The sequence below is a fragment of the Strongylocentrotus purpuratus genome, unplaced genomic scaffold (assembly GCF_000002235.5).
Source record: "Strongylocentrotus purpuratus isolate Spur 01 unplaced genomic scaffold, Spur_5.0 spur5_scaffold_2, whole genome shotgun sequence".
In the NCBI taxonomy this organism is placed as follows: Eukaryota; Metazoa; Echinodermata; class Echinoidea; order Camarodonta; family Strongylocentrotidae; genus Strongylocentrotus; species Strongylocentrotus purpuratus.
The window spans coordinates 19,446,702-19,464,370 of NW_022145605.1; the positions used below are offsets into that span (position 1 = coordinate 19,446,702).

Genomic DNA, 17,669 nt, shown 5'->3' on the forward strand with positions numbered 1-17,669 from the left:
TCGGTGACTCCAAAAGTACTATTGGAGTCACCTCTTGCGCATAGTTTTAACCAGAACCTCTAAAGGCAGTGTATATTTGTATAATATGAACCGACAAATTCAAGATTTCCCGAATGATGTTTCATCGAGGCGGCACCTCCTTCTTTTCTTCTGTTGTTCTTTTTTTAGTTCTTCTTCTTTTTTCCTCTTCCTTTTCGACTTTTGATTAATATGTGTGTGTGTGTTTGTTTGTGTGGGTGTGTGTGTATGTGCGTGCGTGTTTGCGTGTGCTTGTGCATGTGTGTGTGTGTGTTTATGTGCGTGGGGGGGGGGGGTATCCCGCTCCTTGCCACTGTAGCTACCCAACTCAAACAGATATGTATTTTTTTCTTAAGAATCTGTTTTAATTGATTTGAATCTGCTATTGAGAATATATGCATTTTACAACACTAGGAGTAGGTATAGCACACCAAAAATAATTACAACAAACACATGTTATTTGATGGTTGCAAATTATCAAGCTTCATTAAAGCTTTAAAAAAAAAAAAAAAAAAAAAACAGAATTGAAATCGGTCAATGCGTTGTGATTTTATACCATTTTTTTGATATCGCAAAATTACCGAAAAACCTGCCAGAAATGGTCAAATTGTCAAAAATGGCATAATTCGACAAAGTTGACAACTTAATTTATCACTTTCTTGGACACAAATAATACATTAAATTATCAGACACTAAAATATATCATCTTTGTGGTAAAAAAAACAAAAAAGAAAATTCATTTATCTATTACCTTTGTTGAAAACAGAAGCCACCAAAATAAGTAATTTTTGCAATTTTTACGAATCTGCAGATATAAAAAAGTTGTGAAAATAACTTAGTCCGCCTAATTAATATGCGCAAATGTAATCAAATCAAAACCGAACATGATACATCAGTTAAACCTATGTACATCAGACAGGTATGGAAATATATTTCATTTGTAATAAAATAAAACCATGAATATTCATCAAATATGCAAATTAGGTCATTTCAGCTAATTATATATTCGCGCACTCATTATGCAAATTAGGAAAGTCAAACTGTTCATTTTTGGGGCATTTTTTAAATCATATATTCATAGATCATATTTACACCAAATATTGACCTAAAATTCCTAATATTTTTGCAATGCCAATACAATATGGAGGTGGAAATTACTTGGATCACCGTCACAGCTATTTCCTCATGTGTTTCACAAATAATTAAGAATTTGTAGACTTTCAGCTACATCACAGTATATCTGCCTTTTTCAAAGATGTCAGATTTGAGGATTTATGACGATTTTCCGAGATACCATTCAACAGGCCATAACATTCCACACGGACTGAATTTTAGAGTGGCAGAAATTTTAGTGACCCCAGTACAGTTGTGGCTACCTTGAGTGTAAATAACAAATTAATTCAATGAGTGAAACACATGACGATATTGCATTTTTGTGGGGGTTTTATACATTGAGGTGCATTTTTTCCACCACGCAGAATAGCAGCGCGAGTCAATGGGCGATCAGCGGGCCATGCCACACATGGCTGAAAAGACAATTTTCTAATTCAATAATTAACATATTTCCCACATGCCTATAACAATGAAACTACACAGAATTGTAGTTAAGGGTATGCTTGAAATGTAAGTGAAATAAAAATTCAAAAATATTGGTTAGTTTTGTTTAAATAAATTTGCAAAAATTGCTATTTCTACCAACTGACTGCTGTTGTGTGTGTATGTTCGCGGGGCAGACTGTTTGCACAGGCAGTGTGATAACCCTACTAGGAGTATAACACAGATGAAAATCGTGCAAACAGTATAGACGAACATAAGAAATAGTTTGCAATAAATAATATGTAATGCTTAAGGATTTTAAAATATTTGAATAACAGGTGGAGATACATCTAAAATGAACTGTCTCTATTTTTCTTTGATAGAAAATGCTATTGCAAAAAAGTCATACTCTGTGGTGCAATTAAAGAGCATTAATAGGCTTCTTAAATAGAATGGGGTTCTCACATCCAGCCATACAAGTGGGTCATGCTTCAAGTCAAACCCTCAATTTAACCCACCCTGACTTCGTTATGGTTAATTTGTTGATCCCTCCCACCCCCCCCAAGGAATTGATTTTCATGAATGCGACACTAGTGCTTTGGGATGTTTCATTAAACAACCGATAGCTGGAAAGTCAAGACAAACTGTTTGAAAAATTTGTTATAGAGCATGCGCACTTGAACGTTTAGGGTTTAGGGTTTAGAAGAAGAAAAAAAAGTTATTACATGGCTAATGCATTCTTTTTCTCTTCTGTTTCCCCCATCATTTATTAATCTAAATAATACTTACATAAAAATCACGTAATTATTTTGATAAGAAAGAAAAACACATGAATTGTATTTATATCACTAAATTAATTATACTTTTTTTAAAAACATAATTAATATTTTTTTCCAATACTTTTCAACATTTGCCCTCCATTAAATTTCCTTTAAACAAAATTCGAATATGTTTGTAAAATTACATCTTCTTTGTTTGTGTATATAAAACATAAGAGGTTAAATTATTTAATAGATTTTTAAAAACTGCATATTTTGAATGTATATAATAAATATGATATCATTGCTTGCCTACAATTACATCACTGTAATCAATGTTTTCATTATCAAACAATACTTCTGTTTTTCTGAGAAAAATTAAGACCTTGTAGTAATATATGTTTGAGTAATCACAATAATGAAATAAATGATTATGATTTTCTGTGCATTTGCACTTCAAACAATAATCATGATCAGATTTTTTGAAACGATATAGATATTCTTCACATGTTAATAACATGTAGAATAATTTGAAATTAAACTTATTCATCGCATTTCCTTTAAGTATGTCAAACTCATTTTTTTATAGAGTAGCCCAGTAAAAATATTCCCAATAAATTTGAACATTTGGAGTTATAACAGTTCTTTCAACTAATACCTAATATATAATCTTTGACATTGATATTTTTGTAACTGATATATCATGACATACTTTTGGTGTCAATTCAAAATAATGAAGACGTGTGTTTTCATATGAACAAAAAACAGTTTCACATTTTAATTTTCTTTTCCAGTCACGAGGTAGGCCTATACACGTCCAGAGTAATTTAACCTCACATAAATAATTATGTTTAATACAAAGTAATTATTTTGCCCGATTTGTATCCACATCCCCTTTGGCGTCTATGATATCCCCAACAAATAATATTCAAGATTTTAGCCAATGTTTGCACATAAACATAATTTGTTGTCTTGTATGTGTATGTGTTTACCCATAACAGCTGCATTCTAATATTAGTGACCTCATTACATGACTTATTTACACGTTGACATTTGTTTCCATGCTGAAATACATTGTGGATAAAATAAAGGTATATCTCTTTGAACTTTAAATTCTTCGTCTTTTAAGAAACTCATCTTGAGCACTAAAAAGTTGGGACCAAGATAGTTCAAATAATATTGTGGGAGAATCTTCCATCTAAAATTGTGATCTTTATTTTTAATTAACTTATAAAGCCAATTTACTTTCAAAGCTAAACTTTGCAAAACAAATCTGGCATATTCAAACCTCCTTTTTACTTGACCCGATTATAGTTTTTCGTTTTAATCTATCTAAACCATCCCATACAAAATTGTAAATGAGTTTTTCAATACGCTTATTTATAAAATAAATATTTTGGAAAACTGACTTAATATAAGTTTTATTTGACAATACAAGTGATGTCAATACAGTTATCTTACCAAAGTATGTCAAATTTCTACATTTTCATGGTTTAACTTGGTTTTCAATTTGTTCTACCTTTTCCTTCCATGTTTTCTCATTAGCGAATTTCATGTTCTTACTAAAGTAAACCCTGAGTGTTTTTACAACCTGATTAGACCATGTGATTTCCTTTTACTGTTCTACATTAAATTCACCACAATGAAAACTTTTGGGTTTTATTATATTTAAAGTAGGTCCTGCTACACAACCAAACGTTTTTATGTTATACACATGGCATTTTTCAAAGAAGTTTCGTTTGCAACAAAAATTGTTGTGTCAAATGCTAACAAGCTAATTTGCACTGGAGTACAAGGCATACCTACTAACCCCGGTAATTGAACACCTTGAATAGATTCATCTGATATAATATTAATTGCTAATAGTTCTATAAAAACTAAAAACAATAGAGCGGACACTGGGCAACCTTGTCGGAGACCTCTTTCTGAAAAACAAACAAACAACATGATTGCCAATTATTATTAAAAATATAACTGTGAACATTTGTGTAAAGCCTTTTCTAGATCCAAAAAATAACAGCTCCAGAATTCATTTTTTCTTCAAAATAACATTTTACACCATCGATCAAACGAATGTTGTTCCCAATAAACGTTCTTTAAAGGGACCTTTTAACATTGTTCAGATGAGAGAAAATGGTGCTAAGGAAGTGACTTTAATGCTTGATATACAATTTAAGATAATCTGAAAGTTTGAGTGAAAACAGACCATTATTAATGATAAAAATTGGGAAAAAATGATCTGATCGATTCCTGAATTCTCTCAACTATATAATTATAATTTAATTTAATTTAAGGTGAATGTAAATCGTAACAAAGCAATGAACTAGCTCTATATACCATTTTTGCATGTTAGAGAGTTAGAACAGTAGAAAGAATATAATAAGTAACATTTCATTAACAAATAACGCAGTTTTTTCATCAACCTTCCATAATGTCACTTTGAGATACATGAGATGCATTTTGATCTGAATCAACACAGACATTTTAAACACCTTTTCAGCCTTCCTGCTAAAACAGATGCTAATATTTTATAGTCAGTATTTAGGAAACTCAAATTTGAAAGATTTTCTTTGTCGCCTTTCTTATGCAAAAGGATTATGATAGCTCTAGTTTGTCAAATTGGTAAATTCCCTAATAACAATGATGTTTTGAATAACTTGAACAGAATATATTTCTAATTATTCCAATAACATTGGTTAAACTAAAAAAAAAATACCATCTGAGCCTGGACTTTTTCCTTTTTTAGTCCCATTAGTCCCATAAGGGTTATTTCTGAATCACAGTATTCCTTTTGTTTTTCATTTAATACATTATCACGATACACGATCATGTTTTAAGTGAATCATTCACTTCTTTCTCTTTTCCTCTACCCGAATAAAAACGAGAACAATATTCAAATTCAGCTTCAATTATATATTTCGTATTTCTGTATATTATTCCATTAACATTTACTTTAAAAATATTCTTTAATTTAGAGTTTCTTTTTTCTAACCCTAGCAAATATTTGTGATTTCGCTCACAATCTTCATACCATTTGATTTTGGACCTATTTGTGCTGCATGTATTTCTTATTCATAAAATGAAGACAAGTGTCTTCTAACATGAGACAATTCGGTATCTTGATCTTCATTTAATATACCAAGATTTGATAAATGATTTAACCGGTCTTGTTAAAAAAATGTCCGCCTTTTCTTATCCTTGCCTCATTAATACAATAATTAACTGACATGTGTTTTATTTTCTGTTGAAAATTTCCCATTAAACCGATAAATTCTCTTTTTTATAATAACTTTTTCTTCAAAATTACTACTAAGAGAAATTCCATTTTTCTAATTAACATCATCTTGCAAAAGTAAGTTAATCAGTTTTGAAGTTCCTTTGCCTTTTTTGCCGCCTTAAATTCGATCGTTAAGTACACCGCATTATGGTCTGACATAAAGCGACCTAAAATTACTATATAACTTTTGCAAAATCATTTAACCATTTGGATAACAGGAACAAGTCGATTCGAGACTGTACAACTACAAAGCATGGATAAGATTGTTCATGTGAAAATTTCCTTCCTTTCAAGGTTTCTAACTCTCCATATATCAATTGAGTTTATAAAAAGATTTGGTTACGCAAATAAAAAGCATCATTACCATCTTTAATCATTTCTCCATTTTTGTCCTTTTTACAATTCTGGTGCTTAATACATTTGGTGAATATAAATTAATAACCAGATAGATTCACCTGCAAAAGATACTTCTATTCCATTCAACCTGCCATTTCCAAAAGCAATCTTTTCGTGAACATCGATAGCCTTGTTGCGGAGTAAAATGCTTGTTCCGCAGCTTTGCGAAGTACCCACTGAATGAAAAGCACGACCTGACCAATCATATTTATTTTGTTTCTTTACAATGTCATCTGTGAAATGGGTCTCCTGAAGTAATATGATATGCGCATCAATATCCTTTTTCCATCTATATATTTTCAATCGTTTAAGCGACAGTTTAGCGACACTATGCTAAGATACATCGAGCTCATGCATTCGTAAGTAAAGTGACCTCGATCAACTACTGCTTAACACACTTCGGGTCGTGTCAAAGGCATTGCCGAAGGGGATGCATTTTTTTTAAACCTTTAAAATAAGCCATATATTGATTAAAATAATTTTGGTTAATTTACTGTCTATGGTAAACTATAGCATAATCGCGTGATCTGTTCAAGGTGGTAAACCTGCATCCGATATCCTTCCGGGGGCTCTTCAATTGGTATACGATCATCATTCGTAATTATCTGCTGGTTCTTTTCACTTCCGAAGAGGTGATTCGTGTCCTCTCGAAAGCGTCCCGGAACTAGACCGTCGAATCTACGCGGTGTAGAAGGTCAACTATATAGGGATAGGCCTACTAATTGGCGGAGCTATGGGTTTCATGAGACATGGCCCTAAAATCGGAAGGCAAATGGTGGGGAGGCGGGGGGGGGGGGGGGGGGGGAGAAAGAGGGAAAGAAAGTGAGGGGGAATGTAAATGAAAGATAGAAAAGAGGATATGGCGCTCTTATATAACTAATCCACTTGGTGGCCTCATCACACATTTATTCAGTCGTAAGATCACGCCCTATCCATGACTATAGCTAGTCCTTCCTTTATTGACTGGACCCGAGCTGGGTATAGGCCTACCGACTTCATCTGAGCTCTTTGTCACGTAGAGAGATGACGCAAGATCGATGACGGAACTTTGGGCTGACCTGGGAAAATCAGAAAAGACTAGAAAAAGAATAAATAAGAGAGAGAGAAAGAGAGACAGAGAGAGAGAGTCATACAGACAGAATATCAGAGACAAAGACAGTGAGAGGGAAAATAAGAGAATAAGAGAAAGAGTGGGGTAATTAAACACGTTAGAGAGAGAGAGAGAGAGACAGAGAGAGACAGACAAAGACGGGTGGACACAATGTCCTTACGTATCTTACATGATGCATTTTTTCTTTAAGCTTAAGTTAAAAAGAATATTCATTTTGCTTATGGTCATATATTATGATTAAAATTAAAATAAGGAAAGACACACATAATTGTATAAGGGCGCATGTCTATTTCTTAATTTGAAAAATGCTGTACGATACGTTTCGTGAGCGATTTTGATGTATTTTGAAACGCTTTAAATCTTTGATAGAATTTCAGATGTATCTGCGTGTGGTCTGATGAACAATATATTTCAATTGTCTTGATGTTACACGTTCTCTAAATTCAGTTTAACACTTAATGTCTCTCAACATTAGGCTGATCTAATGATGGTTTAATATACTTATTACACCGGCAGTGGCAAAAACGTTTGTGGGGGGGGGGGGGGTAGACAAAAAAGTAATCCCCATCACCCCACTCTTACGTTTCTCGGCTGGGGTCAAGGTGTGGAGCCCCAAGAAGCTCAGGGGGTATAGGCATCTATGGGGTGTGTTCTTACCGTAATGGTCACCGTGAGCGTATATGGCAATTACTAACACAAAGGTTTCCGTCATTCTACCCGGTCCCCATTTCTCTCCTGTGTATGGGGTGGCAAATATAGATTAATGCCTTGCCAAATAACATAAGTGCTGTGTCGAGGATCGAACCAACGACCTTTGCATTTTAATTCAAGTTCTTGAACCACTTGACTACACATACACACTAAAGTCAAACAACTTTTGATTTTTTGTAAAATCAAAATTTCTTCGTTGTATTCTTTATATTTTAGAGGCTTCCTTGGTTATGTCAGCAGAGGTGACGCTCCTCGGGGGCCCTTTTTACATAAAATGTGCCCTTTTACTTTGAAAAGTGCCCCTATTGATTTTTTAAAAGTGCCTCTTCCCCTTTCCACCTCTGATAGGCGCCCCTTTTATTTTGATATGTACCCCTTTTCCTCGACAAGCTCCCATTTTCCTTTGCAATAAGTGTCCATTTTCCAATCTCAAAAGTGCCCTTTTCATCTCTAGTAAGTGGCCCTTTTCAGGTACGAAGAGCGCCCCTTTTCAAATTTGATAAGCGCCCCTCTACCTCTGATAATTACCCTATTCAAATCTTAGAGGTGTCCCTTCTACTTTGACAAGTGCCCCTGTTTCTTTGTAAGAAGTGCCCTTTCCTCTTTTAATAACTACCCTCTTTTTAACTCGGATAAGCACACCTTATATTTTCACATGTGTCCCCTTTCCTTTCTGAAATGTGCCCCCAATTAAAAAAATAAAACCCTTCCCCTTTTCATAAATGCCCCTTTTCACCTATGGAAATAGTCCCTTTCAACCTCATAAGTGCCCCTTTCATCTCTGGTAAATGACCCGATTAAATTCTGAGAGGTACTTATTTTACTTTGACAAGTGCCCCTTTTCCTCCTGATAACTGCTCATTTCATCTTCAATAACTGCCCCTTTTTATTTTGACATGTGTCCCTTTTCCTTCCGAATAAATGCTCTTTTTCCCTCTCATAAGTGCCCCATCCCCTTCTCATAATTACCCTTTTCTTTTCTGTTAAGTACCCCTTTTTATTTTAGCATATGCCTCTTTTTAATTTTTTTTATAAGAGCCACTTCCCCTTTTTATAAATTCCCCTTTCACCTCGCGGTCAGTGCCTCTTTTTCGTCGACAAATTCCCATTTCTCATTCTCATAAGTACCTTTTTCATCCCTAGTGAGTAGCCCTTTTTTTAGGTGTAAGAAGTGCCCAATTTTCACCTCTGATAACTACCCGTTGTACTTTGACACGGGCTCCTTTTCTTTTTTAATAAGTGTCCCCTTTTCCTCTCATCATTAAACGTGCCCCCAATTTCAAGCGACTAGAAGCAATATCGCCCAAATCTCGCTCTCTACGCGCGCTTGCACTTATAGATGTTATTGTTATGTTACTTATCAAAGGTATTTTTAGTCTTCTGTTATGAGAATGTACTTATAACCCCATCAGGATTGGGTTTTTCCTCTTTATAACATGTAAATTTTTCGCACTGCGACCTCACAAATCTTAATTTTTTTCCTTGCTCGCTTTGATCTCTCGCAAATGAATTTTCGGACCATCAAACCCAGCTGCAAAGTATGATGCTAAAGCAATATCTTATATGATGTATAAAAAAAAATATTGAAATCATCCCTGATAATGTAATCACAATATAGGAGTATATACCAATGTCTAAAAAATTGTATATTTTCGCTTTGAGATTTTCCTATGTAGGTGCCCTTTTTTTCCTGAAAGTGCCCTTTTTGTTGGTGCCCCCCCACTTTGGAAGTCGTTCCGCCGCCTTTGTATGTCAGTGAATGGAAAATCACACCATATGCCCTTAGATACTTGAACTTAAAGTGCAAAATTAAGTGGTTTGTCGATTTCCTAAGGGTGCACGGTATATCCTGTTCTCGAAAGGTGATCCTGTTAAACCTCTTACCAACACCAACATGCTGGTGGCTTTTGATCTTTAGATTTGTCTTAGAAAAAAAGTGTTCTATCGGAGTCTGCTTCTCAAGTCCAACCGCAGCGAGAACAGCTAGTGAAGTCGTCACAGTACATCTGGAACGGGTCCGAAGGTGTTAGCTAAAGTATCAGCGAAGAGCCTTTAATCAACCGACTTTGAAATTGGCGACTTCATCTTTCCAGCGTGTATCACCCATCGCCATCTCAACATCAAAATGATGTTCGCGGCTTATCTAGTAGTGTGCTTTTTAGTAACAGCGGCGCACGCTCAGAGTAGTAAGTCTGAAATTAATTGATTCAATTATGCTTACGATCAAAAGGGTGCTTCTGTAAATTGTATTTCTTCTTTTGTTTCAAGTAAGGGTGTAGATTTTTCCTCAGCAACAATCGGGAGAAAGGAACTGAAGCATCTTGTCTGAATATCAACTATCATGTTTCTAAATTTGCGAAAAAGCATATCGAGCGAGAAAAAACACACGATTTACCAGGACCTACGCTAATTTTTTTTGTAGTTATCCATTAAAAGCAGTTACAATGTATAGCATACAATGGTAACAATACTTCGCTTAAACTTCGCTTTAATATAGGGATATCTGAACACCTCACCGCCTGAAACCATCCCGTTTTCTTAATGTTGTGAGCAGGGGCGTACGCAGGATTTTTTCGAGGGGGGGGGGGGGGGGGGGTTCGACCCCCCCTTTGTACGCGCCTAAATCTAAATATGTTAAATAAAATGATTATGAAAATAATTATTTTCTTGCTGCCCTTATAATTATGAGAGGTACAAGGAAAGTATTAATGATCTTCGTAATAAAAACAGGGCAACAGTGCAATATTCTAATATTAATCATCTGGGTAAAGACATATCTGATTGCAAGGAAATTGTTGAATTATATAATGATTATTTGTTACAAATATTGGATTAAACATAGTTCATACATTGCCTCATACTGTAAATACTTTTGATAAGTTTTTGCCTCCTAGGAACTTGCTCAGCCCCATAGAACCTAGTGGAATATTGAAAATTGTGTCTGAACTTCAATTAAATAAAAGTCCTAGGTATGATAAAATTGAAAGCAGCGTTCTTTTAAGCCTATTCATTATATAGTTACACCTCTATGTAGTATTTTCAATTTGTCAATAGATAAAGGGATGTTTATATTCCATGAAATTAGCCAAAATTGTATATAAGAAGGGGGATAAGTTCATTTTTTATCTAACTATAGATCCATTTCCATTTATCTGTATTTGCTATAACGTATAACGTATATTGTCATATTATTGTCATAATGATATTATATCTAAAAAGCAATTTGGTTTTAGACCTACATGTAGGTACTCAATCTATATGCCATTAATTGATTTTTGTGATAAAATAGCTAATGCGTTTGAGAATAAACGATTTGTTATCGGCACTTTCCTTGATCTATCCAAAGCGTTTGATTGCATTAGCCATGACATTCTTATACACAAATTGAAATACTATGGTATAAGAGGTATTGCCTTAGATTGGTTTAAGAGCTATCTTCACAATCGCAAACAGTATGTACATACACTGTTGGTCATAAAGGTGGAATAATTATTTTTATCCCAATTAATGGAATGATTTTGACAATGATTTATTCCTAATATATCTAAATAATAGTGTAAATTATCAGCTATTATTGAATAATAATTTGCGAGTGTTTATTTTGCGTGACTGCTAAAGCATGCTACTTTGCTAATCAACTAGGGGACTTACGTCATTAAGTCATAACTGACAGATATGAGGATTAATGCCTCACAAAAGGGCACTAATATAGCTAATCGACACGGTTTTTATTCTAGGGCCTCAAAGTAACGAGGCCACTGCCGTGTCGATGTGCTATATTAGTGCCTTTTTGTGAGGAATTAATCCTCATATCTGTCAGTTATGACTTAAGGACGTAGGTCCACTAGTTGATTAGCATAGTAGCACACACATGCTTTAGCAGTCACGCAAAATAAACACTCACAAATTATTATTCAATAATATCTGATAATGTACACTATTATTTAGATCTATTATGAATAAATTATCAATCATTGTCAAAATCATTACAAACATTTGGGTATATATAATTATTCCACCATTACGACCAACAGTGCATTAATGGGTATTCAAATTTCATCCCCTATACAAAATATCAATATTGGTGTTCCTCAGGGATCTGTTTTAGGCCCTTTGCTTTTTTATTATGTATATAAATGACTTACAGTTTATCAGCAATATCTTAGATTTAGTTTTTTCACGCAGATGATAGCAATTTTTTTTTATAACTGAAATAATATACAGGATGTCTGTGCAATATTAGATAAGGAATTATGCAAGATAAACCAGCAAATTGAAAATACATACTAATAAAACATCATGCATGGTTTTCCACACCAAAAATAATATATTAATATAAATAGCATGAATGTAAAAATTCCTGGTTTTGATATTCCAGTTGTAAATACAACTAAATTCTTAGGAGTAATATAAGATAATCATTCCAATTGGAAAATATCAAGTACATAACATATGTTGTAAAATATCAGGAGCAATTTGTGCAATCAGTAGAATAAGTGCAATTGTACCAACACATATCCTTTTAAATTTATACTTATATGATCTTGCCTCACCTTATGTATTGCAACATTGTATGGGGACATTGTGCAAAATATCTTTTAAATCGTATTCATATTCTTCAAAAACGTGCAATCAGGTTAGTCACGAACTCTAAGCCTTACACTCATCCAGGTCCTTTGTTTAAACAAAAATGAAATTAGTAACTATATTTGATATTGATAAATTTCATTCCTATTTTCACGAAGTGACGGTAGTGAAGAAAATCCGCACGCAAATTGTATGCGATTTTCATTCACTACCGTCACTTCGTGAAAATAGGGACGATTTGTAACCTGCACATTTATGTATTAATATATCAATAACTCCTTGCCGAAATTTCTAGAAAATGGTTTCATAAAGAAAAAATATATATACGATATAAAGACAGAACAATAATTTGTATGTTCCTGATTAGATATACTCAATTACTCAGGGCCGATCATGTGGAATACTCCATTGAATACCTTGAAATGCACCAAAGTTCTTTCAGTTTTTAAACGAACATATAAAATTCATCTTTTAATTTTATGTTAATTTGCCTTCTCGTTCCTCTCCCATTCCTTTTCCCCACTTTTTTATTTTTTTATTGTAATCGCTGATGTTGTATTGTTAGTTACTGAGTTCATGTTTTGGCTAAATTTGACTACCATGTATATACTTAAAGGTAATACAAAGTTTTGGGAAATTTTGAAAAGTGGGTGGATAGCGATTTAATTTGGGTATATTTGGGTGCCCCTGTGGATGTATTATAAGCACTAGAGAATTAGCCCCTAAAAGTCTTATGCTTTCGAGAAAAATTGTATATACAAATTTACCGGTGCTCCCGGTAATTTTGATGAATTTCAAATAGTGCTACGGCCGTACAAAATGTAGCTGCGACAATGAAAATCTCAGAATATGTTGCTATGATATTATTAACGGGAATAGCTAATCAGTCGATTGTAGTCAAGAAACATTGTTTTATGGCTGAATTAAAATCTCGACCTTGAGAGGGAGCTATACAACATAAAGAGTTTGTTATTTAAAATTTTTTATAACTTGAGACTCGATTTCAACCGTGACAACGATCAGTGAATATTGTAGGACCGCATATGCTTTCAATATGTTCATTTGCACGAAATGCATGACCCCATACCAACATTTTGTATTACCTTTAAGGGATTGACCATAGAAAGGCCTGTAAGCCTATTGTCGATCCCACCATTATCTGTTATGTATATTTTTCTTGTTTGTATTTTTATCAGATTGTGGAAATAAATTTGAATCGAATTATTATTATTATCATTAATATTATTATTATTATTATTATTATTATTATTATTTTCATCATCATCATTATTGTTGTTATCATTATCATTATTAGTGCTTTTGTTATCATTTTTGTTCATATCATTACTATTATCTCTCTTTCGCATGATAGATTTAGAAGTACGACTGGTTGATGGAAAGGATAGACGAGAAGGCAGAGTTGAGGTTTATTACAATGGAGCCTGGGGAACTGTCTGTGATGACTTTTGGGCTGACACCGAGGCTACAGTTGTCTGCCGAAGTCTCGGATTCGAGTCTGGAACTCTGGCAGCATTCGCTCATTTCGGAGAAGGATCAGGAGAAATCGTCCTGGATGATGTATCATGTACTAGAAATGAAACAAATCTTGGTGAATGTTCTAATGCTGGTCTCGGCGTCCATAACTGTGGGCACTCTGAAGATGCCGGAGTCTTCTGTTCCGCTCAGACAGTATCAGCAGGTATGTTGTTGATGTAATACTTTCCAATATATTATTCACATAGTATTTGGTGAAGCACCTTTTCCCTGCTGGTCTCGGAAACAACCACTGTGGACATCATGAAAGTGCAAGCGTGCGATGCCAAACTGGATGGATTCATATCCACCCCAAACGTGCACTGCCTGGACAGTTTCTCCATTCGTCATAGCGACTTGCGCGACCGATCACACATGCACAGCAGAATTACGCACGTGAGAGGAATATAGCACACTGAGAGAGGCAGTTGAGACTACGCGTAAGCGTGTTTAATCCATAGCATCTCAGAGTGTTGTTAATTTGTATTGCAAATGTATCAGTTCCCCCCTTTAGTTAGCAACCCTCAACGTAATGTTCAACTCCATCATAATTAGAAAAAGAATATGATTTTTAAATGAACCATAGTAAAGGAGATTGGAAATTTTAACCCCCAAACTGCAACTTTGTAAACGAAAATAATCATTTTAGATTTTAAACTTTACAAACTTTAGCGACTTGAATGATTAGTTACATTACAATCGCTCTTATTCGAGGACCGCACATCGTACTGTATTGAAAATGGATTATAAAATGTCTGTGATGTTTTGCTTTCTTTGCTCGTGTATAATGTGCAGATCCTAGCGTTCAGAATTTAAGGATATCGCAAAACGTCACTAAAAGGAGACATTAATGATACGGCTGTGGGTCAAATATTGACATCTTAAACTTAGGGCAATCCAACCCTCGTAAATACCTGCATTAGTTTGAAAGCAGAAAAATAAGAGAAACGGGAAAGCGAAAATTTGAGATAAGTCTGTAATAAGAAAATTATTAATGTTTGAAATATGAGATCACTAAAGCTATGCGATTCTCAAATTGGCAATTTTGTCAGTAAGTAATTGACGTTGTCATGGACAGCTCTCTCGTTTATCGTGTATAAAAATATCATCAATTTTTGTTTTTCTTCCAAGTAAATTCTTCCTTGGGGCACTCATCAAAATATTTAATTGATAGTTGATATTAATATTGTACATGTAGGTCCTCTGAAGAGAAAAGACCTTCCCGAGTCATACATTTTGAAAAAGATGACATGTAAGCCATTTTGTGTGTTGGAACAAATTGGAAATTTGTTAGGCCCTATATCACAGTGACATCACATTGATTCATCATATTTGAAGTTCCAATACGTATAGTCTTACAACTTACAGAAATCTCCAATTTTCTTTTTTCGGTTGTTTTATTTCGATCAAACTGTCACCAGTCTGCTTCTCTGATTTGTCTGCTTTCCTCTTTTTTGTTATTTTTTCGTATTAATTAATATTATCTCTCTTTCGCATCATAACTGTAGAATTACGACTGGTTGATGGAACCTGCAACAGCGAAGGCAGAGTTGAGGTTTTCTACGACGGAGTCTGGGGAACGATTTGTGATGACTTCTGGGATGACACCGATGCTGGAGTTGTCTGCCGAAGTCTTGGTTACAGCTCGGGAACTGCGGTAGGAAGCGCTGAATTCGGACAAGGTTCAGAGGATATGCCAATCATATTCGACGATGTTCGGTGTTCCTCTAGAGATACCGCTCTGGAGTATTGCCCGAGCAATGCTCCTTTCGATAATAACTGCTCGCACGCCGAAGATGCCGGTGTCAGATGCACTGAGTGAAGGTAAATACTAAGCATGACCCGGCACGGTTCATAAAACCTATCATCAATACCAAGTGAAGATAACTGTTACAAGCTACATAAAGAAATATATCTGATTGGTTGTCAGCGAATTTGTAATTGAATATTGACACTTGTTATTAATGGTAAGTTTAATGAATCGGGGGAGAGGGGGAGGGGGAACAGCAGAAGGTAGATTCCAAAGTCATCCAAATGTTAGGGCGTGGTGGCGGGAGTCTCCCGCTTCGAGCTGGTGGGATGGCGGGAGAATGAGCGTGGTGTCGTGAGATTCCATCCAAATGCGGGAGGGTTTACAGCCCTGTATAGGCCTATGTAGATATTAAATTCATAATTTAGACCTATCACTGTTACCATTTCTAGTTGCTGTTGTTGTTGTTGTTGTCAGGGAATGCTTCAACCCAAACGGCAAACCTGTTACCTGGTTCCATTTTAGGGCCTTTTCATAGAACTGTCGGACTTACTTGTGCCGCCCCTTCTACTTCTCTATGATAAATCAGCTTAATCCATTCTTCCCATTATCTGGTAGTTCTTTTCAGCCATGACATCATGTTGTGTGAAGGATGATAACAGTTTTTTAGGACGTCTTGAAATATATATCGCAAAAACCAAAAATATTTCTCATCATAGTAGCTTCTATTTCATTTTTTTAATTCTTTTTAATTTTGCAGACGATGCTGAGAGAACGTGTACACCTCGAGTGTTACAGTGACCCGATTTAAAGTTTTCTGCCACTCTCTTCCATCTATACTCTTCTTCATGGCACGATGACCAAGGATTTAACTGTTATCTATCTCTATTGCATTTTAAAGCTGGTATTATAAAACACATTGAGATATAGCGTTCATCTTTAATGATAGGGACCCGTTATAAAGATGCTTAAGTTGGCTTTGTGTAGTGCAAAGCTGTCTCATTTTTTTACCAGTTGCTCGTGCTTTTTTATAATAATTGAATACCAGGGTAGTCGTTTTTCATAGAACTTATAACGGTGTAAGTTATAACAAGCCGAAAAGATAGTAGATGATTCCATTAACTGAAAAAATATCAAGAACTATATAATCTTTAACACTGACGATCATGGACAATTTTATCACAATGATATCGAAATAACATATGGTATGCATTGATATAATCAATTTTATTAATCAGTCATAATGAAAGTCACATTTTAAAAGATGATCAATATCGGTCAAGTGTCATTGTGTAATATATCATGTCTAAAAGACATAAATTATACAGAAGTACGTATTATATGATTACATTTTTGTGGGTTTTCTTTACATAAAATTTCAAATCTAAAGCGGAAGTAAATTAATTCGAACATACATTTTTATTAGATATCCAATCGTTAAGGGGGACGGATATTTCAATATTTAAAATCGTACTTTCCACATGATTATGATATTGATAGATAATCGCAATTGGTGATAAAATGTGAGATAAAACTATTTTGATTTGTGAAATCTTGGAGTTATTCGTCGGTATAAAAATGCTTTGTGTTGGACTGTTGGTTTTCTTAGATGCAAAGAATTTGATGGTCGAACCTTTTTCACGCTTCCCTTCAATTTGATTATGATACGTTGCAGGGGCCTACTAACTGGATCCAAATTGAAAGTATTCTATGGTTTCTTTGGGATTAAAGTCTTTCTGCATTGCACGTTGTTTGTATCGTATGTTCCTTTGTGTACAATCACAAAGACTTTCAAGAAATCAACTCAAGGGTGGCAATTTCAATACTCTATAGATATCATATTCAGATTACGTAATATGTCACCAGGTGATGGACAAATCGTTGAAATTGCCCTAGGTTGATTTGTTGATAAATGTTGATAAATTATGATTATAGTTGATGGGGGTGGATTAACAAACTCTTCACTAAACTCAGGGAATTTATTACATAGAG

The 17,669-nt window shown here is 34.6% G+C and overlaps 1 protein-coding gene across 1 annotated transcript; it reads left to right on the top strand.

Moving 5' to 3' along the window:
* Positions 1 to 9,770: 9,770 nt before the first annotated feature.
* Positions 9,771 to 17,423, top strand: LOC582689 (deleted in malignant brain tumors 1 protein). The gene is made up of 4 exons (XM_030991910.1): positions 9,771 to 9,993; positions 13,767 to 14,093; positions 15,436 to 15,751; positions 16,438 to 17,423. The coding sequence occupies exons 1-3, from the start codon at positions 9,933 to 9,935 to the stop codon at positions 15,747 to 15,749; spliced, it is 702 nt and encodes a 233-aa protein (XP_030847770.1). The 5' UTR covers positions 9,771 to 9,932; the 3' UTR covers positions 15,750 to 15,751; positions 16,438 to 17,423.
* The last annotated feature ends 246 nt before the right edge of the window (positions 17,424 to 17,669 follow it).

Bases quoted from the DNA above. Each gene is read 5' to 3' on its own strand.
- LOC582689 (XM_030991910.1), top strand. From the start codon at position 9,933: ATGATGTTCGCGGCTTATCTAGTAGTGTGCTTTTTAGTAACAGCGGCG. The intron at 9,994-13,766 runs GTAAGTCTGAAA...TTCGCATGATAG, and splicing joins AGCGGCGCACGCTCAGAGTA to ATTTAGAAGTACGACTGGTT. The intron at 14,094-15,435 runs GTATGTTGTTGA...TCATAACTGTAG, and splicing joins CGCTCAGACAGTATCAGCAG to AATTACGACTGGTTGATGGA.